A 22,006-nucleotide genomic window follows, 5' to 3' on the forward strand; every position below is an offset into this window, starting at 1 on the left:
GAGAAGATTTTCAATATAAAAAGAAAGAAATTAAGGTGTAAGTATCATGGTAACTAAATGAAGGATGTTATTTCAGAAATAACAGAAGACAAAATAAAAAAATTAACAGACAATACAGTTTTAAGAGGCTCAACAGGGAAATTTACTAACGGGTGATTTTTAAAAGATAAAAGTATTGAGTTCAGCAATTAAGAGTAACTGCTACTTGGTTCCCAGCTGAAGGGGATCTAATACCTTTTCTTCTAGCCATATGCATAAACACACTAACACAGATAAGAATCAAGTGAAAGCTGTTACTCAACAGGCATAATTAGAGGCAGTATTTTAGGTGCTGCCTTTAATTTAAAAAGCTCAGCATCAATCAAAGGAAATACTTACCTTTTTTCTATCCAATCTAGGTGCAACTCTACTGTCTTGCGAATCAGACTGGTTGATTTCTGGGTTGGTATCAAGTAATCGTTGCATAGCCCGGTCCCGATCAAATGCAGTTACATAAAAAAGCATTTGTCGGGTATCAAAAGGAAAGAAAAATGGGCTATAAAAGATAAAACACAAATTTATCATCTGGGTGAGAATCAGAAGACATAAAAAACTTCAAAATCTATACTGAAAACAACTTCTGATATAATACACTATGACGTACACCTTTAATCCCAGCACTTGGGAGGCAGAGATGGGAGGATCTGGTCTACAATTGGTTCAGCCAATCTGGTCTACAAAACAAGCTCCAGGACAGCCAGGGACCCTGTCTCCACACACACAAAAAATTCCTATATAAATCTTTTAAAAATCATTAACAGTTTTGTTGCCATGAAGTTTTTACTATACTGCCCAGATTAGCTTTAAACTCTTAGGAAGGACAGTCCTCCTAAAACATCTCTAATGGAAGGGCCTACAGGAGTACATCACACGTGGCTCTTGTAGAAATTACTAAATGTTGAACAATCATGTATTCTACATGCCTTGCCACATGAAATCTACAACTGTCTATCCACAATCACCTTAAACTTGTTTCAAAGCTTTTCGGATATGAAAGCTCTCGTGCCATACAAGCTCAACAACATTCCAGACTCCAAATACAAAAGTTAATAGCTTTACTACTTCATGATATTCATTATAGGCTTATCATTAAAAAAAAAAAAAAAATGCCAAGAACAAGCTCCTTGTTTTCAAATAATGAATCCTACAGCCAAGACACTTCCTACAATGACTTAAGGGTTTGACTTTATTTTCATTTTTGAGAAATGCTTTTGAAATGACCACCCAAATCTGTATTTCACAATATTGGCAGCAAATAGGGATATGGTGAATCCAAGTGAAAACCTCAATTTCTAACTTGATTTTTATCATAATTAACAATAGGCCTATAGTATATAGTTCAGAAACAGCTCAGAAAACCAAGCAGCCACACGTCTGGAGTATCACTTTTAGGAAGGCAATGGATTTTATGTCAAATATCTTTCAGTGAGTTTGCCAAGCTGTCAACAAATACTACAATATTGGTGACGATATGAACAAGTCAACTACATTTCTATCCCAATCAAATAAAGACCAATACCATGTTAACATTTACAAGTTTATCAAAGGGACTGTCTTACCAGGTTTTTCCTAGCTCAGTGAGCCATGTTGGGATGTTTCCTGTCATGATTACTAGAGGATCTTGAAGCTGCCTATTTGCTTTTGCTGTTAACTTACTGTTAATAAATTCACTAGTTGGAATAATCTCCTTGCACATCGCATTCTGTAAAATTGAAAAAAAAAAGTTCAAAATGTCTTCCTTTATCCATAAGTCAGTCAGTCTGTAGATTTCAACTGTATTTTTACATGCAATATCCAGTTCCTCAATGGTATTTCCCATTTCTGAAACTTCTTGTATCCAAACCCCATGAAGCTGTCTGTTTCCTTCCCCATACTACTATACAAATAAGAAATGAGGTATGGGCTGGAGAGGTGGCTTAGAGGTTAAGAGCACTGGCTGTTCTTCCAGAGGTCCAGAGTTCAATCCCCAGCAACCACGTGGTGGCTCACAACCATCTATAGATGAGATCTGGTGCCCTCTTCTGGCATGTAGACAGAAAAAAAAAAAAAAAAAAGAAATGAGGTATGATGCAACTGTTTACTCATAAAGAAATGAGCACTGGCTAGATTTATGTCGTCGACCTGACACAAGGGAAATCTCAACTTGCTTTTGTTGATAGTATTTCATCCCAGCAACAGAAACCCTAACTAGGACAGAAATTGGTACCAGGATTGTAAGGTATTGCTGTTTGACAGACCTATGGAGGACTATGGAAGCATCTTTGATCTTTGGGCTGGAAAAGTTAGTGAACTTTCAAAACCTTAATGAGCTGTGTGCTATGGGAGTGTGTAGGATAAAAAATGTTGATTTATGCAGAGGATGGAAGCCTGGCTTGTGAAGTTCGGGGGGGGGGGGGGGGGGAGTTTTGGGAGACACTTCATCATCTATCATTATCAGGGCCACTAAATATTTTGAAGCCTCTGGCTCTTTGTCAGCTAGAACTCAAGACTCAGCTGTGACTAACAAAAGACCAGCACCACTGAAGTGAAACCTTTGTGTTACTGAGACAATTGATGCTGGTCTGCTCAAGCTGATTAGGAAGAAACTAGCATCACAGAGGTGAAATCTTCTGGGAAGTGTTCCCTCAGTCAGCACACAAAAGCTGTATTCCAGAGGTGACCAAAGTTTTATCTTGAGCTGGCAGCTGAACATGGTGGTGTACGAGTCACCTAGGTGGTACTATTTTGAACATATGAAGGGATCATGAAAAGCAGGTGAGGCTTCACACTGTGGGGCTGTGGGGCATGGGTCAAGTCACTGAAGAGAATTGAGCCCAGGAGAGGCTGCTGGTGAAAGTGTAGCCCAGCTGCAAAAGACCCCAGCATTTTGTGGATGATCACCAAGGAAAGCAGCAGAAATGAAGTGGAGCTCAGAAGACAGGCAGTATGCCTGGTGGAGGAAGCTGGAGAAGTGACCCAATCCCCTTGGAAGAACCATAAGAGTGAGTGAATCCCAGATATTGGAAATTGAGTTATTTACACTATCAGAATTCAGTTTTGCTTTGTTCTGATTGTGACTGTGCCCTGGTTATTCCCAAGTATTTAACTTAATTTTGATTTTTGCAGTAGCCCACAATTGAGACTTTGAACCTTTAAAAGAGATTTTTAAAGGAACTTTGCTTTATATTGTGATAATATTAACATGAGCTTGGGGATGAATAAGAAAAAAAGATTGTGGTTTAACAATGATATGCTTGTGTTGACATGTGATCAATTGTGCTGGCTAGTTTTATGTCAAGTTGATATAAACTGTGTATACTCATCTGAGATGAAGCCTTAATTGAGAAAAGCTTCCATAAGAATGGGCTTCAGGCAAGGCTGCAGGATATTTCTTAATTAGTGATTGATGTGGGGGGCACAGTCCATCATGGGTTTGGCCACCACCAGGCTGGTGGTCCTGGATTTTATCAAACAGTAGGCTGAGCAAACCACCACAAACAAGAACAACAGCACTCTTAAATGGTCTCTTTATCAGCTGCTGCCTCCTCCAGGTTCCTGATTTGCTTGAGTTCCTGCATGGACATCCTTCAATGATAAACAGTGATGTGGAAGTGTAGGCCAAATAAACCCTTTTCTACGCAACTTGCTTTTGGTCATAGTATTGCAGTGATAGAAACCCTAACTAGAGCAGAATGTTTGCTTATTTATTTTTAAAAAATAAAAGACTGAATCCAAGAATATTAAGTTCCACAAAATGAGTTCATTGTGTACTTTTAGTGAATCACTGTTTCTATTTCTAGTATAATACAACTAAATAGAAAACTGTAAAATGACACAGGATTTCATGAAGAGACATTACTCACATCATATAAGTAATACCAGTATCGACTGATGGCGTGTAAAACTCTTAAAAGGAGGATCACATCTAAGGATGGGTCTTCAAAGGTGATATTTTCAGGTGGTGTGGGAATGAGGTAAACTTCTAAAGGATTTGCTACTGACGGACACACTCCATCTAAAGAATAAAGCAAGTTTCAGTTTTGATCGAAGTAGCAATAGCTAAACCTTCAGACCCAAAGTCATCTTTACCATTTGAAGCTGTGTCATGTTTAACTTCTTGTTATCTCAATGCTATTAGACATTTCTTCCCTTTTAACCCTGTGCACAGTAACACACAGGCATATAAAATGTTCAAGTTCCCTTGAACAAATACCCAAACAGTAGAAAAATAACTCCTTTGCATTCCCTTCTTGTGTAAAGACACACTACAGCTGTCCTATGAGGTTAAGAGCCAATCTGTTTGTTGGTGACAAAAGAAAGCCTTCGATATTCTTTTCTTTATTGAATGAATGCATTTAATCCCTCATGAAGTCATGAATTCTTAAATTATTATAAGAAAGTCCTCCTAGTCTATTTTCCAGTTTTAATTTTATAGATAATTCTTGTTTACTAGACATTAAAGTCAAAGATTTAACTAAAAGTAATCACACTATAGTAATTTATTTCTTAATTATACCCAAAGCTTTCTGGAGCACTAAATCAGTTTTAAAAAGCAGGAATCCAGAGAAGCCAAGGCCTGATGATAGTCTGCTTCCCTCAGTATGTCATCTTACCATGCCATAACTCATCATGCTTCTTTGCATTTCTGGGGGAAGTTTTTGTTGGAGCTGTCTGGGCTCTCCCCCTTTTGCCACCAACACAATCTTTACTACTTTCTTCATCCTCTCTCACAGGTTTGTACCTAAGGGGATAAGATAGTATGAAAATCAAATGTAGAGTTTTAAATGTGCAAATTGTTGAACAAAGCTAATGTCTAAGTCACAGAATTCCTAAGAGTTCTCAGGAATCCAACCTCTCCCTCCCCATTTGTATTCAGAGAGTTATCAAGCATTTGTCGTCTTAAAAGAACAGTAAGCAAGTAATTTTCCCAGAAAGACTTTGGGAAATGGTTCTCTTAAAGGCAGCAAAGGAAGCTGCATTCAAATGCCACGCTATTATCAAACTTATAATCTGAAACCACACCATTTTGACTCATCAATGAAATAAAAAAGCAGATTACTGCCTATAAACATGCTTTCCAGGAGAGAGAATGAGGAAGTAATGTTAATAAATACATACACATAATTAAATATTTGAAAGGCTTTTCATAGTTAAAATATAAGATTTAGGTTCTCCCTCTCCTCACAGAATTGGGCCATGACTTTAATATGAATTCCAAAACAAAGATCACATACTACTAAGAGAAACCAGGTCAGACTTGCCATATTGTATGAGTCTTTGTCCAAATACCAGCTCTTCCCAGAGGATTGCTCTCATCATCAGTAGATTCCCTTTCATCTTCAGCCTGTACACTGAACTGCCGCACTGCCTGATACACAGTCATGTTATATGGTAGTAAATGTTCTCCAATATAAAACTGTAGCCTGTGCCTTACATTTCCTGAATTTAAAAACTGAGCAGCCTGAATAAAGCAAAGAAAGGTCCATATAAGTCAAAGTACTGACAACATCTGTAATTAGTCAACACATATCTGCTGGGGGAAACAAGCCATGTTTCAAACTACAGATGCTCCTGAAGCCCATATATTCTGATTATCACTTACCTAAAATGCTTTAAGACAGAAGTGTTCAGAGACTGAACTTTTTGTTTCAAGTAACTTAACATATATACACAGGAATGGGACCCAAGTCTAGACAATTCATAGTTTGCATACACATCTTTGAAGACAATTGAATGTTGCTATGGTTAGTGTAACTCCTTTTTTTTTTTTTTTTAAAACAACCTACCTAACACAGGCAAATGTGAATTTTGCACAAGTAATATCCAGTTGACTTCAGATTTTGAATTCACTGTAGGATACTCATATTCTATTTTTTCCTCTATATACACAATTAAAAATATTTCCATTTATAAGCAGGTACAATAAGAAAATAACTAACAAATTAAATACACTATATAACTAACAAATTAAATACATAAATACACTAAAATAGTTATTACTAAAACCATTCATTTCTGTTATTTTTTTTCCAGTAATGGTTGATAAGGGGGCCATTTGAACCTGGGAAAGCTAAATCACAGATAGATCATGCTGAGTATATGCTACAACATGGTGTGAAAAGTACCTTACCAGAGACTCATCTATTTCCTCATCTGATCCATCATCATCACTGTCTTCATCGTCTTCTCTTACTCTTCCATACCCTAAGTATCAAAAACAAACAAAAAACAAACAAAAAACCAAACCAAAACAAAACAAAAAAACCCAAAAGATAGTTATCTAGGAATTTTAGGTGTCAGATAAAAGAGTATAATATACATTGGTTAAATTGGTATTCTCTTTCAAAAGAAATAAGATATTACATTCTGATCTATGAAGAAGAAAGCTAAAAAATTCTGAAGCACAAAACACTCTGCAACACATGTGCATTTATTTCTGGTAGGAGCAGAGATTCCCACAACCTAAGGTTTATCAGGGCAAGCAATCTACCCTTTAATGCTAATTTCATAACCATACAAGAAAGTACATAGGAAGAAAATACCTCTAACCACAAGGTATCTTTCAATAGCCTGCACCAGAGCCAGGGGATCAATCTTAACAGGGCCGCCTTTCCACTGCTTCACATTTGCACAGTCTGGGTGTCTTTGTAATTGACATTTTAACTGATGTGTGTTGAAAAATTTTAAAGCTTGTGATCCTCTGTTGAGAGAAAAGCTCAAGATAATTTGAGAAAAAAAGGTTATTCTATTATTTTCAGTCAACACGTATTAGTTTAACTAAAAAGATAAAATGCCATTTCTTATGGTACAAAGCACTTAAAGACTTAAGAACAAATCAAACTATTCAATACAAGTTATTATAAATTAACAATTAAATGTGTTTTCATGCATATGAAAGTATGGAATGAACATGTTCTCTGGCCACTGTGAATTTATGTGATCAATGAATGGTTCAATGAAATGTCATGCCTACCAGATTATTTCTCTGGGATAAGAACTCAATTATCTAAGCACACTCGTTTCTGCAGTATTTTGTTCTTCCCTACTAAATTCTGTTTGAAGAGCAAGGGGGATAGACTCCTCAATTTTATTGCTTCTACTTTAGATTTCACTTATAAAAATAAAGACATGAAATAATAATATAAAAATAAAAACTAGCCTTCAAATTTACTTTGTTACACACTTTTAAATGAATAGCTACATGGGTTAGTAACTGTTTCATCCTGTTAAAAGTTCTGACAATAATCAAATATAGTCAAACTTACAATGTGGCTAATTATACAACACCATGAAGCCTGTCAATATTAAGCAAGCATAAATCATATAAGCTTGGACCAAAGTAGAAAGTCTCATGGCATTTTGTTCTGGTTTATGATTGATACTCAAATAGCCAGGCTAGATCTAAACTCCAAGGTCCTATTCAGCCTACTTTTTATAGCTATTCATTTAAAAGGCTGTAGCAAAGTAAACTGAAGGTTAGTTTTTATTTTTGTATTATTTTGCTTTTATTGAAGTGAAATCTAAAGTAAAAGCCCCCCGCCCCCAAAAAAAGGTTTCCACCTTCCTTGATGTTTGAACAGGACTGCAGGTATGCCATCATGTTTGGTGATATCCTTTTCTTTCATTACTATCCCAAGATAGTGTAACGCTATAGCATAATATGCAGAAAGCAACTTCAGCCACACTATGTTTAACTTTATCTACATGACTATACATACTGTTTTGATTCAAATTTTTAAAAATGTTTTTAAAGCCCATGAGAACATGGGTTTTAAAATAAAAATAACTTATATTAGATTTTTCAATATAGCTTCCAGAATTCCCTAACACATTAATTTTATCTTTCTATAACAACTTATAAGTCCTTAAAACCAGTAATAACACAAACTTTTACTGGAAGTCAAACTTCAATATGACCACTTACATGCTAAAACCCATTAAAATACAGTTATAACCACTTATCACATGAAGTCACAGAATAACTATTTTATTGCCCACAGACAAAAGAATTACTGGACCAGACAGTGGTGGTATTCGCCTTTAATCCCAGCACTAGGGAGAAAGGCAGGCAGACCTCTATGAGTTCAAGGCCAGTCTGGTCTACAAAGTGATTTCCAGACAGGCAGAGCTGTTACAAAAAAAAAAAACCCTGCCTCAAAATAAATAAGCAAGCAAACAAACAAACAAATAAATAAATGGCTAGGCAGTGGTGGCGCATGCCTTTAATCCCAGCACTTTGGAGGCAGAGGCAAGAGTATATCCATCAGTTCGAGGCTAGCCTGGTCTACAGAGATCCAGGACAGGCCCCAAAACAACACAAAGAAACCATGTCTCGGAAAATAAAATAAAATAAAATAAAATAAAATAAAATAAAATAAAAGTTGGAGAAGCATTACATATGAAAACTTATCAATATAGAAAAACTAAAAATATGTATCAAATATTGTCAACCTCGTCACTGATTTACTTACTTGAAAAATGTTGTTAAAATACATGGTATGCGCTAAGAGTAGTGTTACATGCCTAATCTCAGCACTTGGGAGGGAGAGGCAGGCAGTTCTTTTTTTCTTTTTCTTTCTTTTTTTTTTTTTTTTTTTTACAAGACAGGGTTTCTCTGTGTAGCTTTGCACCTTTCTTGGATACTGGATCTCGCTCTCTAGACCAGGCCAGCTTTGAACTCACAGAGATCCACCTTGCTCTGCTGGGATTACAGGTGTGCGCCGCTGCCACCACCACCGCCCAGCTAAGTTCCCTCCCCCCCCTCTCTCATTTTTTAAAATTTATTATTTATTTTATTAAAGATTTATTTATTCATTATGTATACAGTGTTCTGTCTGCACATATCCCCACAGGCCAGAAGAGGGCACCAGATCTCATTACAGATGGTTGTGAGCCACCATGTGGTTGCTGGGAATTGAACTCAGGACCCTTTGGAAGAGCAAGCAGCGCTCTTAACCTCTGAGCCATCTCTCCAGCCCGAAGTTCTCTTTTTAAGTCTAGCCTAGTCTAAAGAGTTCTAGGGAAAACCAAGACAGCACAGAAAAATCCTGTCTTTAAAAAAAATTAAATAGTAAACAAACAAGCAAACAAAAATATTACATGGCATGATCTTACCAATACCTTACTACCAGACCCCTTCAACAATTCTGGTGGCAAGTGGACAACCCAGGCAATGGTCCTTACCTGCCGCCAGCTCCATTTCCACTAGGGAAATCATGTACTTTGACTGGAAATTGTTCCATTTGGCTGAGACAGTTGTTCATCTTGTGAACTAGTGCCAATAAAGGCGCATGGCCCACTGGTTCTACTCTTCCAATGGGCTCTTCTCCAGGAAGCTAGAGTTATAAATAAACCATCATTAAACATAGTGTTTTGAAAACTCAACACTCCACAGCAAAAACATTTTAATAAGTTTCACAAATCAAAATTACATTTGTTATCTTCTAAAATAGACTTCATTAGGACAATGTTTCCAAATAAGTTATTTCTTTTTTATTTTATGTCCACTGATTAGTGTTTGGCTTGCATATAAGTCTGTGTAAGGGCACTGGATCCCTGGTACTGTAATTACAAACAGTTCTAAGCTGCCATGTGGGTACTGGGAATTGAACCTGGATACTCTGGAAGAGCAGACAGTGCTCTTAACAGATGAGCCATCTCTCCAGCCCCATATTATATACATAATCTTAAGCAACGTATAAAACATTTGGTATATGCTGGGCGGTGATGGCGCACACCTGTAATCCCAGCACTCGGGAGGCAGAGGCAGGTGGATCTCTGTGAGTTCGAGGCCAGCCTGGTCTTCAGAGCTAATCCAGGATGGGCTCCAAAGCTACAGAGAAACCCTGTCTTGAAAAAAAACCAAAAACTTGGTATATCCCACACCTGCACTGACATGCATGTAAAGATAAGATTTAAAACAAAACACAACATGCATCTAACAATACCATTTCTGCCTTTAGGCAGTGTTTAAAAATATACTTAAAAGGGGCATGGTTAAGTAGTTTTGCTAATAAGCAGTAATCACTAAGCTCATTATACACCAAATATGCAGACAACAACTTCCTCAGTTATGATTTAAAGAAGTTGTAACAGGAGGTCTAATCAACAGTACTCGAGAGTAGTTAGCTCTATTCTCACCTACTAGGGGGCAAAAGGAAAAAATGGGAACAAGTCTACAGACCTTGTCTTTGTAATCTATATTAAATATTGGTTGTTAAGCATCTTTTATGGACAAAATGGAAACACTGTATCTTCTTATAACCTCAGCAAATATTAATATCATTAAGTGTTACTACTATTAAGGGCTTATCTTGTAGGGGGAGGAGAAATATTGGACAAAATTGACGTGGGCTTCATGTCACTAGTGGTTGAGAAAAAGGTATTTGGTTGTTTTTTTTTTTTTTTTTTTTTTATTTTAAATACTATCCAGGCTGGTCTAGAACTCACTACATACCTGAGGATTATCATTCTGCCTTGCCTTTCAAGTTCTTAGATCTCAATTATGGGCCTCATGTTTGGTTTCATTTTAACTTTCTATTTTATGACAAACAAAAACTTAAAAGAAGCCAAGCACCTGAGAAACAGAGGCAAGCAGATTTCTGAATTCCAGGATTTATTGATAAAGTTTTACTATGTAGATGAGCCTAGCCTGGAATTCAGAAATCTGCTTGCCTCTGTTAGTAAAACTTTACCAATAAATAAATGTCAAAGGAATCTAACTGAAAAGGCAACACAGGACACAAATGTACACACTTGCTAGTACCAACTCTAATAAGATGTTGTGACCGTTATTAACTTACTGGAGAAGAAAAAAAGACATGTAGGAATCGCTTTAATCGGATCTCTCTGCTGACAGCATCCTTTTCACTTTTAGATGTCAAATACAGCAACAGCTGTTTCACAAACCCACTATGTTGGATTTCAAATGATGAAACATCTGACTCAGAGACTATGCTACGGATTTCTACAAGGCACTCAGCTCCACCATCCACCTGAAAGAGTAGAGAGTACCCCAGTAATAGTCAAAATATATATTCAACAGCTTTTAAAAACAAAGAAACACTGGCCAGCCATGAACCCTATGAGCTCCAATACAACCTGGCATGCAAGAAGGCCCACTGGTACAATAGTGACTCGACTATTACTGGGCTGAGATCTGCAGTCAACTGCACAAGAGGGAATTCATTCCTAGTACTATAGACCCGGTTAAAATCCAATGGAGGTCAAAAGACCTACTACATTTATGAACAAGTAATAATGAAGACCATGACTTTGTACAATTGATTATTTTAATTATTTTAATAACTTTTAAAATTGGAGTAAGGCTCTTTTAGAAAGTCAGATTAAAATAAAACATGACATTGCTTTAAGTCACTAAACGTAAAATATTTATGAAATAGCTTAGAAAACAAGAACAGAAATTACAAAAAGTACATTTTAAAAAAAGAACCAGATGAAATGGTCATAATATAGCCTCAGGCTTTTACGAGTAATTGTTATGAGTGTGCAGTTGGAGGTGGTTATGAGGATTTACAAAAGACATTCTTAAGCATTCTAAAATTTTATCATTTGTCAAGAAATAGGAAACACAAAGAATGGAAAGCAATGGCTAGTAAAGGGATAAGGAGCAAAAGAAATTAGTTGTAGTTACAAATCCTACTTAACTATCTAACAGCAAACAAGATATACTGCACAGTACCTGGAGGTTGAGTTGTTCAGTTGCAGCACAAAGTCTCTGAAGTACATTCAAGGCAGGGTTGCTTCCATCCATATTTTCAGAACTAAAATAACGCTCAACAAATTTATGTGCCTGCTCCTTAATCCAACCTTTAATTTTTTCTCTAAAATGAGGAAAAAGGAAATATTAATGTCTCTGTGTAGGTATTAGGGACCTAGAAGATATTTCAGCAGGTTAAGGTTCTTGCCACAATGACCTGAGTTCAATCCCCAGGACCCATCCACAGGGTAGGAAGAACCAACTTATACAAGTTGTTTTCTGACTGCAACTGGTCTATGATCATTACTATAATTCAGAGTAAGTAAATTTAGCTTCATTCTGAAAACAAGCCAAGATGTATCTATAGAATAGCTTAGGTACATAGAATGTATTTCAGGTCATCACATGAAGAGTAACAAGATGTTTATATGCAATGCAAATTTACATAAGCATATGAGCAGGCTGTTTAAATTATAAACTTTAAAAATACACTTGCTTATTTCTTCATAATTTATAGAGAATCAGCAGCCAACGCAATCAAATTAAAAGTTGTCATTAAAATAAAAAAGTTATCTTTAAAATAAAATACCACTGGGAGAATGTCTTTTTTATAGAGGAAGTATTCTATACAGGTACTCTACATCAAGTGTCTTCCCAAGAAAGGCACTGTCATATGATCCATACACTGGAGAGAAATTAGTACTTTTTAAACAAAAAGAGCTGCAGCTGGGCGGTGGTGGCGTACGCCTTTAATCCTGGTACTCGGGAGGCAGAGGCAGGTGGATCTCTGCGAGTTTGAGGCCAGCCTGGTCTCCAAAGCAAGTTCCAGGAAAGGCGCAAAGCTACACAGAGAAACCTTGTGGGGGGGTGGGGGGGGGGGGGGGGGGGGGGGGTGGCCTGCTCTCAGCTACCAATCTTCAAATTCCATTGAATAGGTAGAAGAATTTTCACTAGAATATATAAACGTGAAATGCAAGCATAATCCAGTGAAAGGTTCCACATAGAATAAAACTAACAAGAGCTTTCAAGTGGTTATATTATTGCTATGGTTTTTATATGTAAGGAATAGTGCTGGAACCATGGGCAAGTCTTGAACTACATACATCTTTTATAATGAGAACAAACTGAACCAAGTCCACATATCACCTACATGTGATGAATGTGGTCAATACAATTACATAAAGACCTTTTGGATGAAGGACTCCCACCCCTAATCCCAACACAAACTTCACCTATTATTGGATATGGTGTCTTTTGAGGCTGCCCTGGCAAGACCACTAACTCCCGCAGTTCGTGCTGGCTCAATGTTGTTGCTGTTGGACTGTGCACTTAACCTTCCCCATGTTTTTGGATTCAAGCTTGCCAGGAAGGAAGATTTAGGTGACTGAGTAGTGGTAGGACTTTTAGCTATAAAGAGAAAAGAATTACATTCAAATTATTTCAACAATACTGAATAACAATCAACAAAAACTTCAGTCTTAATACAGGAATAAGGGTAGCAAATCATGATGAGGACACTTATTTGATCACCTTCTCCTCCATTTCCCCATCCATTAATCCAAGCACACACCTTGATTGTCTACTTTGTCATCATCTCTTGGAGGTGAGTACTTGGGCCTCCTTGGCCCTCGTTTGGGCAGTCGTTTTCTCTTGAGAACATCACTTAATCGCCTGTTGCACAGAAGAGCAATGGATGAGGTTAGCAATTGCCAATGGAGAACCCAGCTAAGATAGTAGACACTAAGTGCCAGGAATAAAAATGTCCCAACAATTTTCACTGAGTGATTTAATATGGAGTCTACAACTGTCATATTCTATTGAGGTTATAGAGATAGAGAATTAATTACTAACTGCTAAAATTAATAATAAAGGCTTAATTTTCTTCATATCCAACTTTACAAAATATAACACATTAAACTGGTTAAAAAAATCAAAATCAAACTTGAGTATATTTCTTCCCTAATTTAACTTGTAACAGAATATATATGGGTTTTAATGTTCATATTATAAAAGTATTCTATTTACAGTATCATACCCAAAAGGCATAATGAAGGTAATAACATCATAAATACATTCATACTTGTAGCCGTTTGGTTTTTTGTATGTTTGTATGTTTGTTTCTGTGTAGTTTTGGTGCCTGTCCTGGATCTCACTCTGTAGACTAAGCTGGCCTCGAACTCACAGAGATACTCCTGGCTCTGCCTCCCTTATGCTGGGATTAAAGGTGTGCACCAACACCACCCAGCTTTTACCATGTTTTGTTTGGTTGTTGAGACAGTCTCTCCACATTACCTCAGGTAGGACCTCAAATCTATGATTCTCTTGCCTCTTTCTCCTTGGCTCTGAAAGTAGGGAGGGCTTCACTTCATCTGCCTAAGGTCTTTATTCTAAACAACACTACAATACCGTACACCAAATCTTGCAAACTGCTGCTCTTGGCATTAAAAATAATTTCTGAAATTATTTAATAACAAAGATGGGCAGAGAGAAGAACATTCTAGGGGATAGCAAGACAGTTGACTAGGTAAAGGCATTTGCCATCAAGTCAGACAACCTGAATTTGATCTCAAGGACAGAACAACTGAACCAACTGGTGCAAACTGTCCCCTGACTTCCACACTGGCACCAGGAACATGAACACACAAATATATATGATTTAAAAAATTAAGCTGTTCTGTTGTTCTGAGGCTCCAAGTAACATTTAAATAATTCAAATGATTTTTTTAATTAGGAAAAAACTCCCCAAACTCTGGTAATTCTATAAGTGTACTTAATACATTCAAATACAAAACCAAGAAAAATAGACCAGAAAACAAATACACGATAAAAACTTGTAATGGAAAATGAACAATTTTCATGTTGAGGGCTAAAGAGATGGTTTAACAGTTAAAATTCTCTTCCATGAATTGGGGTCTGTTCCCAGCACCTACATAGAGGTTCACAAGCTTATTCCAGGGCATGTGACGCTCTCTTCTAGTCTCTGAAGGCACCTGCACATTTATGGTACACAAACATATACTAAGGAGCACACACAGAACAAAAGCAAGAGGATTGCTATAAGGCCTGGTCTACACAATGGGTTCGAAATGAGCCAGTGATACATGTCAAGATTTAGAACCATGGAACAATTCATGACAAAGTATTTTAAAAAGAAAGGCTTTGAAATAATGAAAGAGAATTGTATAATTTCTCATACAATTAGATTGCATAATAAACAACTACTCCCTTACTGAAACTGGCAAGGCTAACTAGAGAGACCGGCCACCACCACTCCCACACAAAACAAAGACTGCATTTGTCTGAGCTATCTCACAGCATCCTCAAACTCATGGAGCACTTAAAGACATCTTAGGCATCAAGTGAACATTTTATAGCAAAACCCTGTAATAATTTAGGGTTACTGTAATGACCAGAGTATAGAGAAGAGGTGAGATGGAGGTAGAAGGGTAAAATGGGAGACAAATACATCATCATCATAGATGGGAAGGTTTAAAAAGTTCAGGAGGCTCAAAGCCTCATCTACAGAAACTTGGCCAGTTCACACAACAAAAAGCAAAAACTCACCCACTTTTCTGAATTAGCAACCAGCCCAAGCCAGACTTTTTTTTTTAAAGCTAAAGTATATAACTGTCACAAGGTGGCAGCAAAAGTGACTCACTCTTCCTTCAAGCACCTGATCCCCCAGTCATCTAGACAAATGTACATGATGGGTTCGTTAAGGTATACATGATGTAATTTTAGGATCCCAGTGAGAATATTTTACCAAGATATATTTTACAGGGTTGGGGATTAAGCTCAGTGGTAGAGTACTTGCCTAAGAAGCACAAGGCCCTGGGTTCGATCATACATACATACATACATACACACATATATGAATGAATAAATAAGGTAGATAAACGAACAGACAGATAGATAGATAAATAAATAGATATATGTTTCAGGAGCTGGAAAGTTGACTCCACAGTCAAGTTTACTAGCTTTGATTCCTAGCAGCCATGAGAGTTCAATTCCCAGCACCTACATGGCAGCTCAGAACCACCTCTAATTCTAGTCCCAGAAGGCCAGGCATCCTCTTTTGGCCAACAAAGGCACTACATTTAATGATGCAGACCACACACGCAGGCAAAAACACCCATATACATATAACGAAAGATTTTTAAAAAATTTTAAAATGTACGTTATAGAAAAAGGAAAAGTATGTATGATTGATTACACTGGGAACAATTTAAAACAGAACTAAATATGGCTTATCATGTACAACTCATTTGGCAACATTCCAGTTTCTAACATAAAAGAAATAAAACCACTTAAATGTGTGATTTTCTAATGCAACAACAAAATAACAACAACAACAACAAAAAAAAAAAAGTTTCCCAACATCCTACATAGTACAGCAGAGGAGGAACAAATAACTTTAAGAAGTACCAATCATTTACCTTTAAGAAATAGTCATGTGATTGAGAATTAAAGCGAAATGAGAAGCCAGGTTTCGCCACCTAGCTTATAGTTTCTAATTTTATATTTTTCACTGCATCATTACCTGTATATCACAAAGGCACATATACACTAATAGAAATAACTACAAAATTATGGAATGAGAAACAAAGGCTAAGATAATCTGTGATACATGTAAATAAACCCTAATGTGGCTTTACCTCATTTCATTTGGGTACCAATGTGAATAATATACATGTATCTCATGTACCCATAAAACAGGGCCCAGTAAAGTAGCTTTTCTAAAGTTATTTTCTTTCCATTGAAAAGAACAAGAGGGCTGAGAAAATACTTCAGTGGTGGAAGTAATTGCTGAGGCTGCAGACTCAATCCATAACACTACAAAAAAGTCTGTCTCAGGTATTTTATACTCAGGAGGAGTCATGGATATCAACCTGGATAAAGGCAAAGTATTTCTAAGATCACAACAAAACTCACCCTTGAGGGCTCAGGTCCAGAGAATCATCTCTACTATGCTGCAAACTGGGTGACCCCAGATCAGCAGAAGCATTGGTTGCAGCCGTGGCTGTCCCACTGCTGGCTGGTATTGTAGACCCCAGGGATCCTGACCCATTTGTGCACGCCTTTGGTGGACTGGTCAACAAAGATTCAGATTCTGCTAAATGTTTTACTTGGTGCATGACACCTTCAACAGAAACAGGAACAAAAAGAGATCGGTTATTCAAGAGTCAAGAACAACCCCCACTAAAAAATTCCTAAATATTAAGCCTGATAGACTAGAAATAAAGCCAAGAAGAAGGGGGAAGAGGGGGGAGGGAGGAACAAATATTCATGTTGACTCCAATCAGAAAAAATAAAATTCAGGGGGCTGGACAGATGGCTCAGAGGTTAAGAGCACTGTCTTTTCTTCCAGAGGTCCTGACTTAAATTTCCAGCACCCATATGGTAGCTCACAACCATCTAATAATGAGATCTGGTGCCCTCTTCTGGCATATAGGCATACATGCAAGAAGAACACTAATTTAATAATAATAAAAAAAAACTTTTAAAAATAAATAAAATTGAAAGGTATTTTTATTGAGTATCTTCTAATATTCAAACAAAAATCATATAAAACAGTGCTACACAAAGTAGAAAATATCCATTTTAAAAATACTAAAAATAAGAGAAACAGCACACATCACAATATGATAACCAGAAAGTAGTCAATTAGCTTCAAAGGCTACAAGAACACAGTAATAACACTGCTATCCATAATGGGCTATTTTAAGGTGGTGGTTGCTACACTCAAGAATTCTTATTGTGATAGGAGATATACAGTCATAGATATCCAAGAGAGTTTGTGTTAAATAAATAAAAATCTGTGCAAGAAATTATGTGTGACTGTACATTGTTTAGGGGTTCTAATCTTCCATTAGATTCTGTCTTACTTTGTTTAGGGTTTTTTGTCTGCTGTTATTTGTTGAGGTCTATGTAGCTCTAGCTCCCTGAAATTTTTTATGAAGACCAGGCTAGCCTCAAACTAACAAAAATTTGCCTGCCTCAGTTTCCCAAGTGCTGGGATTAAAGGTAGGAACTATCATACCTGGCTTCCATTAGATTCTTTAAAAAAAAAAAAAAAAAAAAAAAAAAAGCTGGGCGGTGGAGGTGCACGCCTTTAATCCCAGCACTTGGGAGGGAGGCAGAGGCAGGCAGATCTCTGTCAGTTCAAGGCCAGCCTGGTCTCCAAAGTGAGTGCGAGAAAGGCGCAAAGATACACAGAGAAAACATGTCTCGGAAGGAAGGAAGGAAGGAAGGAAGGAAGGAAGGAAAGAGAAAGAAATTAAAGGGGTGGCACATTTTATACTTCAGGCACTTGCTACAAAAATGTGATTTAGGCCAAGCTATGCTAAGTACTGAGGACATAGTAATAGGCAAGACAAAGACTAAATGACTAGGAATGATAAATTTCCTAAGGATTGCAGTAAGTAATGAGGAGCTCATAAAACAGAAATACAGCAAGTTAGAAAACACTATGGGAGAACCAAGCTCAATCTGGGAGGAAAACAAGACCTTCAGGAAGAAGTTAACATTTAAATTCTAGTCTTTTAGGTAGCATGACCTAGCCATGCACAATTAAGACCATTATGTTTCTGCCACAGATATTTGTGGGTTGAAAAGGGAATCTGATGGAACAGCAGTCTTTAAGCTCAAAACTGATTTGGCGGGTTGGGGATTTAGCTCATTGGTAGAGGGCTTGCCTAAGCCCTGGGTTCGAGCCTCAGAATTAAAAAAAAAAAAAAAAAAAAAAAAAGAATGGCATAGGATGGAGATGAAAATGAGCAAGGATGTCATATACTTCTTAACCAAAAAATTAAATATGCACCCACACAAATACCTGACTTGTTAGTAGCAGCCAACTTTGGATAATGGAAAAATAATGCTTTGTCTTTAACATCAATTCCTACTGTTGCATGTCTTTTTTAGCACGTTGTTAGTTAAACAAAGCTAATTTTATTTAGTTACTTAGAAACAGTGTCTTACTATGTGAGCTCTTAGTTTAGAAATCAAGAGATCTGCCCCTCTTTTGGATTTAAAGTATTTACTACCATGCTCAAAGATAACTTTGGAGAGATGGCTTAGCGGTTAAGAACACTGACTGCTCTTCCAGAGGTCCTCAGTTCAATTCCCAGTACCCACAACCTTTAAATGGTTAAAATTTCTTTCTACTTTGTTTCTACTACTATATTGGCCTATCTATAATATTTTCAAAACACAGAAAGATTAAAAACCCAATATAAGAAGTATGACTCTAGTCTGGGAAGCAGACCATGCCTTGTTCAGCCATCACCAGAAGCTTTCTCCTTCTGGTGCACACCTTTAACCAGCACCAAGGAGACAGAGGCAGGTGGATTTCTGAGTTTGAGGCCAGCCTGATCTAAAGAGCAACTTCCAGAACAGTCAGGACTACACAGAGAATCCCAGTCTCAAAAAAAAGAAAGAAAGAAAGAAAGAAAAGAAAAGAAAAAAAAAACAACAACAAAAAGAAGCTTCCTCCTGCAGCAGATGGTAACAAATACAGAAACCCTCAGCTAGACTATATTACAGAGATACTGAGATTTTGAAACACTCAGTCTGGATGGGACAACTCCATCAAATCCTTCCCCTCAGGGCTTAGGGAACCATGTGGAAGAGCTGATGGGAGAGAGGATGAAGGACACCAAGGAATTAAGGCTCTCTAAACAACACATATAACTCAGAGACTGGGGCAGCATGCACATGCCTGCATGGGTCTCCACCACATGGAGTCCTAAAGCTGAAAGAAGTGCCATCTCTAACCCCTCTAACCCAGAAGCTATTTCCACTTGCAAATGAAAATTTAGTATTCTCCAAGGGAGTCTCACTCGGTAAAAAAAAAACTACTCTTAAGGATATGCTGCAGGCCCAGAAGCAAATGGTCAACAGAAAATGAACTCAACATTATCTTTGAAAGTTCCTTGACTCAATGTCATATCAGGGCTCTTCCTTTGTCCCCCCTCCTACTATTTTTTTTTAATTTTATCTATTTACATTTTTCTTCTTCTCTCATCCTTTGTGGATATATTGTGGCTTTCACACTAGTGTTTTTATGGGATTCCTAAGTATATGAAGGTGTGGGTCTCTACATCTCTATGTTTCTTGTGCCTTTTGTTCCCTCTGTTTGTTATGTCCTCTTCTGATGTGTTATTTCTTGTTTATGTTTTATTTGACTATTATTCCTTAGAAGCTTGTTTTCTAATAAGAGACAGAAAGGGGGTGGATCCTGATGTGGAGAGGACCTGGGAGGGGAAACAGTAATCAGGATATATTATGTGAGAAAAAAAAATTATCTATTTCCAATAAAAGGAGAAAAGAAAAGGTGATCAAGAGCTGCAGAGATGGCTCAATGATTAAGAGTACTGTTTGCTCTTTCAGAGAACTTGAGTTCAATTCCCAGCACCCACATGAAAGCCCACAATTATCTGTTAAATCTAGTTCCAGAGAATCTGATGCCCTCTTATGGCATTAGTCATGTACATTCTCAACCCAATAAATAAACCCTGAACTGTTCTGATCTACTGCTATGATGTACTGCAACTTTATTCAAAGAATCACAATAGATTGAAATATACCAACTATACTTTTTCAAATCTGACCTTTCCCAAACTTAAGCACGTATTGGGGTTGCACACGGGCCAAGGCAGGGAGATCACTGAAAATGACTAATAGTCATCAGTGACAGTGAATCTCAATCTTCATGTACTTTCCACACAATACACATACTACACATGAAACATACTGACTATGCTTGAGCTATTAAACATATACTTTTAAAATATACTTGAGGGATGGAGAGATGGCTCAGAGGTTAAAAGCACTGACTGCTCTTCCAGAGGTCCTGAGTTCAATTCCCAGCAACCACATGGTGGCTCACAACCATCTGTGATCTGGTGCCCTCTTCTGGCCTGCAGTCAAACATGCTTTATACATAAGAAATAAAATCTTTAAAATATACTTGAGCTCTTCAACATAATACTTTCCTTGTAGACACTGAACACACCACATCAAATTCTATCTAGACTAACTACTCATCAACTTATTATCAAAAATGGGAAAGCTATTAAAGGTGGTGATAGTACATGCCTTCCTTTAATCCCAGCACTCAGGAGGCAGAGACAGGCAGATCTGAGTTTGAGGCCAGCCTGGAGTACAGAGTAAATTCCAGAACAGCCAGGACGACAGAGAAAACTTTCCTCAAAAAGAATGATGGGGGAGGGAAAGAAAAAGGTATTACCTTCTCTTCTGAAGTAAACACTAAAAATATCAGGTAACTTCTGCATTAAGATTTCTGCCATTTGAAGTGCTCCAACTACTATCTTCAGGTCTTGGCTTGATAGCATGGAAGCAATGTGACTAAAAAACAAAACATTTGTGTATGAACTGTCTAAAGTTGGTGATTATTTTTGGTCATACTACTTAATTTTAAGAACAAAATTCCATTCTATTATAACAATTCTAATTTTTATTGAATTCAGTTAGATTTTTCAAATTATGATTATGCTAAAATAGACATTAAAAATGATTCAAGACATTCCAAACTTCATTTTCTGTACAGTGACTTAGAAATTTCTAAAATAACTTTAGATTTAAATTTCTAAATCATTTTAATATTTTCATGAACACACCTTGAAACAGCATGATTTTTCAGAACGTCCTTCAGAAGTTCAGCATCAGCAAAATAAATTATCCTAAGAATTGCTCTAAGGCACTTATGTCTGACTGCAGGTCCTGCTGAGGAGCTATACACTTCATAGAGAACACCAAATAAGGTCTTAATGAAAGACTTAGCCAGTTCCGGATCTTCTTTCATTAGCTGTGCTCGAGCATCATCCTTCTTTAACTCTGAATATCCACCTGTTATTAAAACAAAAACAAAAACAACAAAAGAAAAAAAGTGCCATTCTGAAGTGATTGACCAACTACTGTAACAGCAAAAACCAAGTATTCAGCCCAACAAGTATACGAAGTACTACGCAAATGTTTTTCATTATAGAACAAACATTAACTTATCTAATATTAAGAGATTACTGCACTGACCACTCTGACCAGCAGAAACCATTAGTGTAATCAGTGTACTAAGCAGACCTCTTCTTTGTACTAAAGCATAATCTAAGAAACACTAGGGAAATTTCAATACTAACTCACTAAAATACAAGCTACAAAAATGAAGAGTAAAAGAAATGGAGTTAATACTCAGATAAAAGCCATCCAAAAAAAAAAAATGGATAAACAAGGTGATTTATGCTATTTTGTTCA

At 37.0% G+C, this 22,006-nt stretch overlaps 1 protein-coding gene across 1 annotated transcript in view; it reads right to left on the reverse strand.

Annotated features, from left to right (window-relative positions):
• Window positions 1–22,006, reverse strand: part of Trip12 (thyroid hormone receptor interactor 12) — a 114,400-nt gene that overhangs the window by 26,637 nt on the left and 65,757 nt on the right. The window contains exons 20-34 of the mRNA XM_036173649.1: window positions 21,376–21,604; window positions 20,985–21,103; window positions 16,670–16,877; window positions 13,308–13,408; window positions 12,970–13,144; window positions 11,720–11,861; window positions 10,821–11,012; window positions 9,202–9,353; window positions 6,561–6,718; window positions 6,149–6,222; window positions 5,280–5,479; window positions 4,632–4,759; window positions 3,882–4,033; window positions 1,599–1,741; window positions 379–535 (exon numbers count right to left, since the gene is read on the reverse strand). Coding sequence (XP_036029542.1) covers window positions 379–535; window positions 1,599–1,741; window positions 3,882–4,033; window positions 4,632–4,759; window positions 5,280–5,479; window positions 6,149–6,222; window positions 6,561–6,718; window positions 9,202–9,353; window positions 10,821–11,012; window positions 11,720–11,861; window positions 12,970–13,144; window positions 13,308–13,408; window positions 16,670–16,877; window positions 20,985–21,103; window positions 21,376–21,604 — 2,330 coding nt within the window. The remainder of the gene's footprint in view (window positions 1–378; window positions 536–1,598; window positions 1,742–3,881; window positions 4,034–4,631; window positions 4,760–5,279; window positions 5,480–6,148; window positions 6,223–6,560; window positions 6,719–9,201; window positions 9,354–10,820; window positions 11,013–11,719; window positions 11,862–12,969; window positions 13,145–13,307; window positions 13,409–16,669; window positions 16,878–20,984; window positions 21,104–21,375; window positions 21,605–22,006) is intronic.

Source organism: Onychomys torridus, chromosome 23 (genome assembly GCF_903995425.1).
Source record: "Onychomys torridus chromosome 23, mOncTor1.1, whole genome shotgun sequence".
In the NCBI taxonomy this organism is placed as follows: domain Eukaryota; kingdom Metazoa; phylum Chordata; class Mammalia; order Rodentia; family Cricetidae; genus Onychomys; species Onychomys torridus.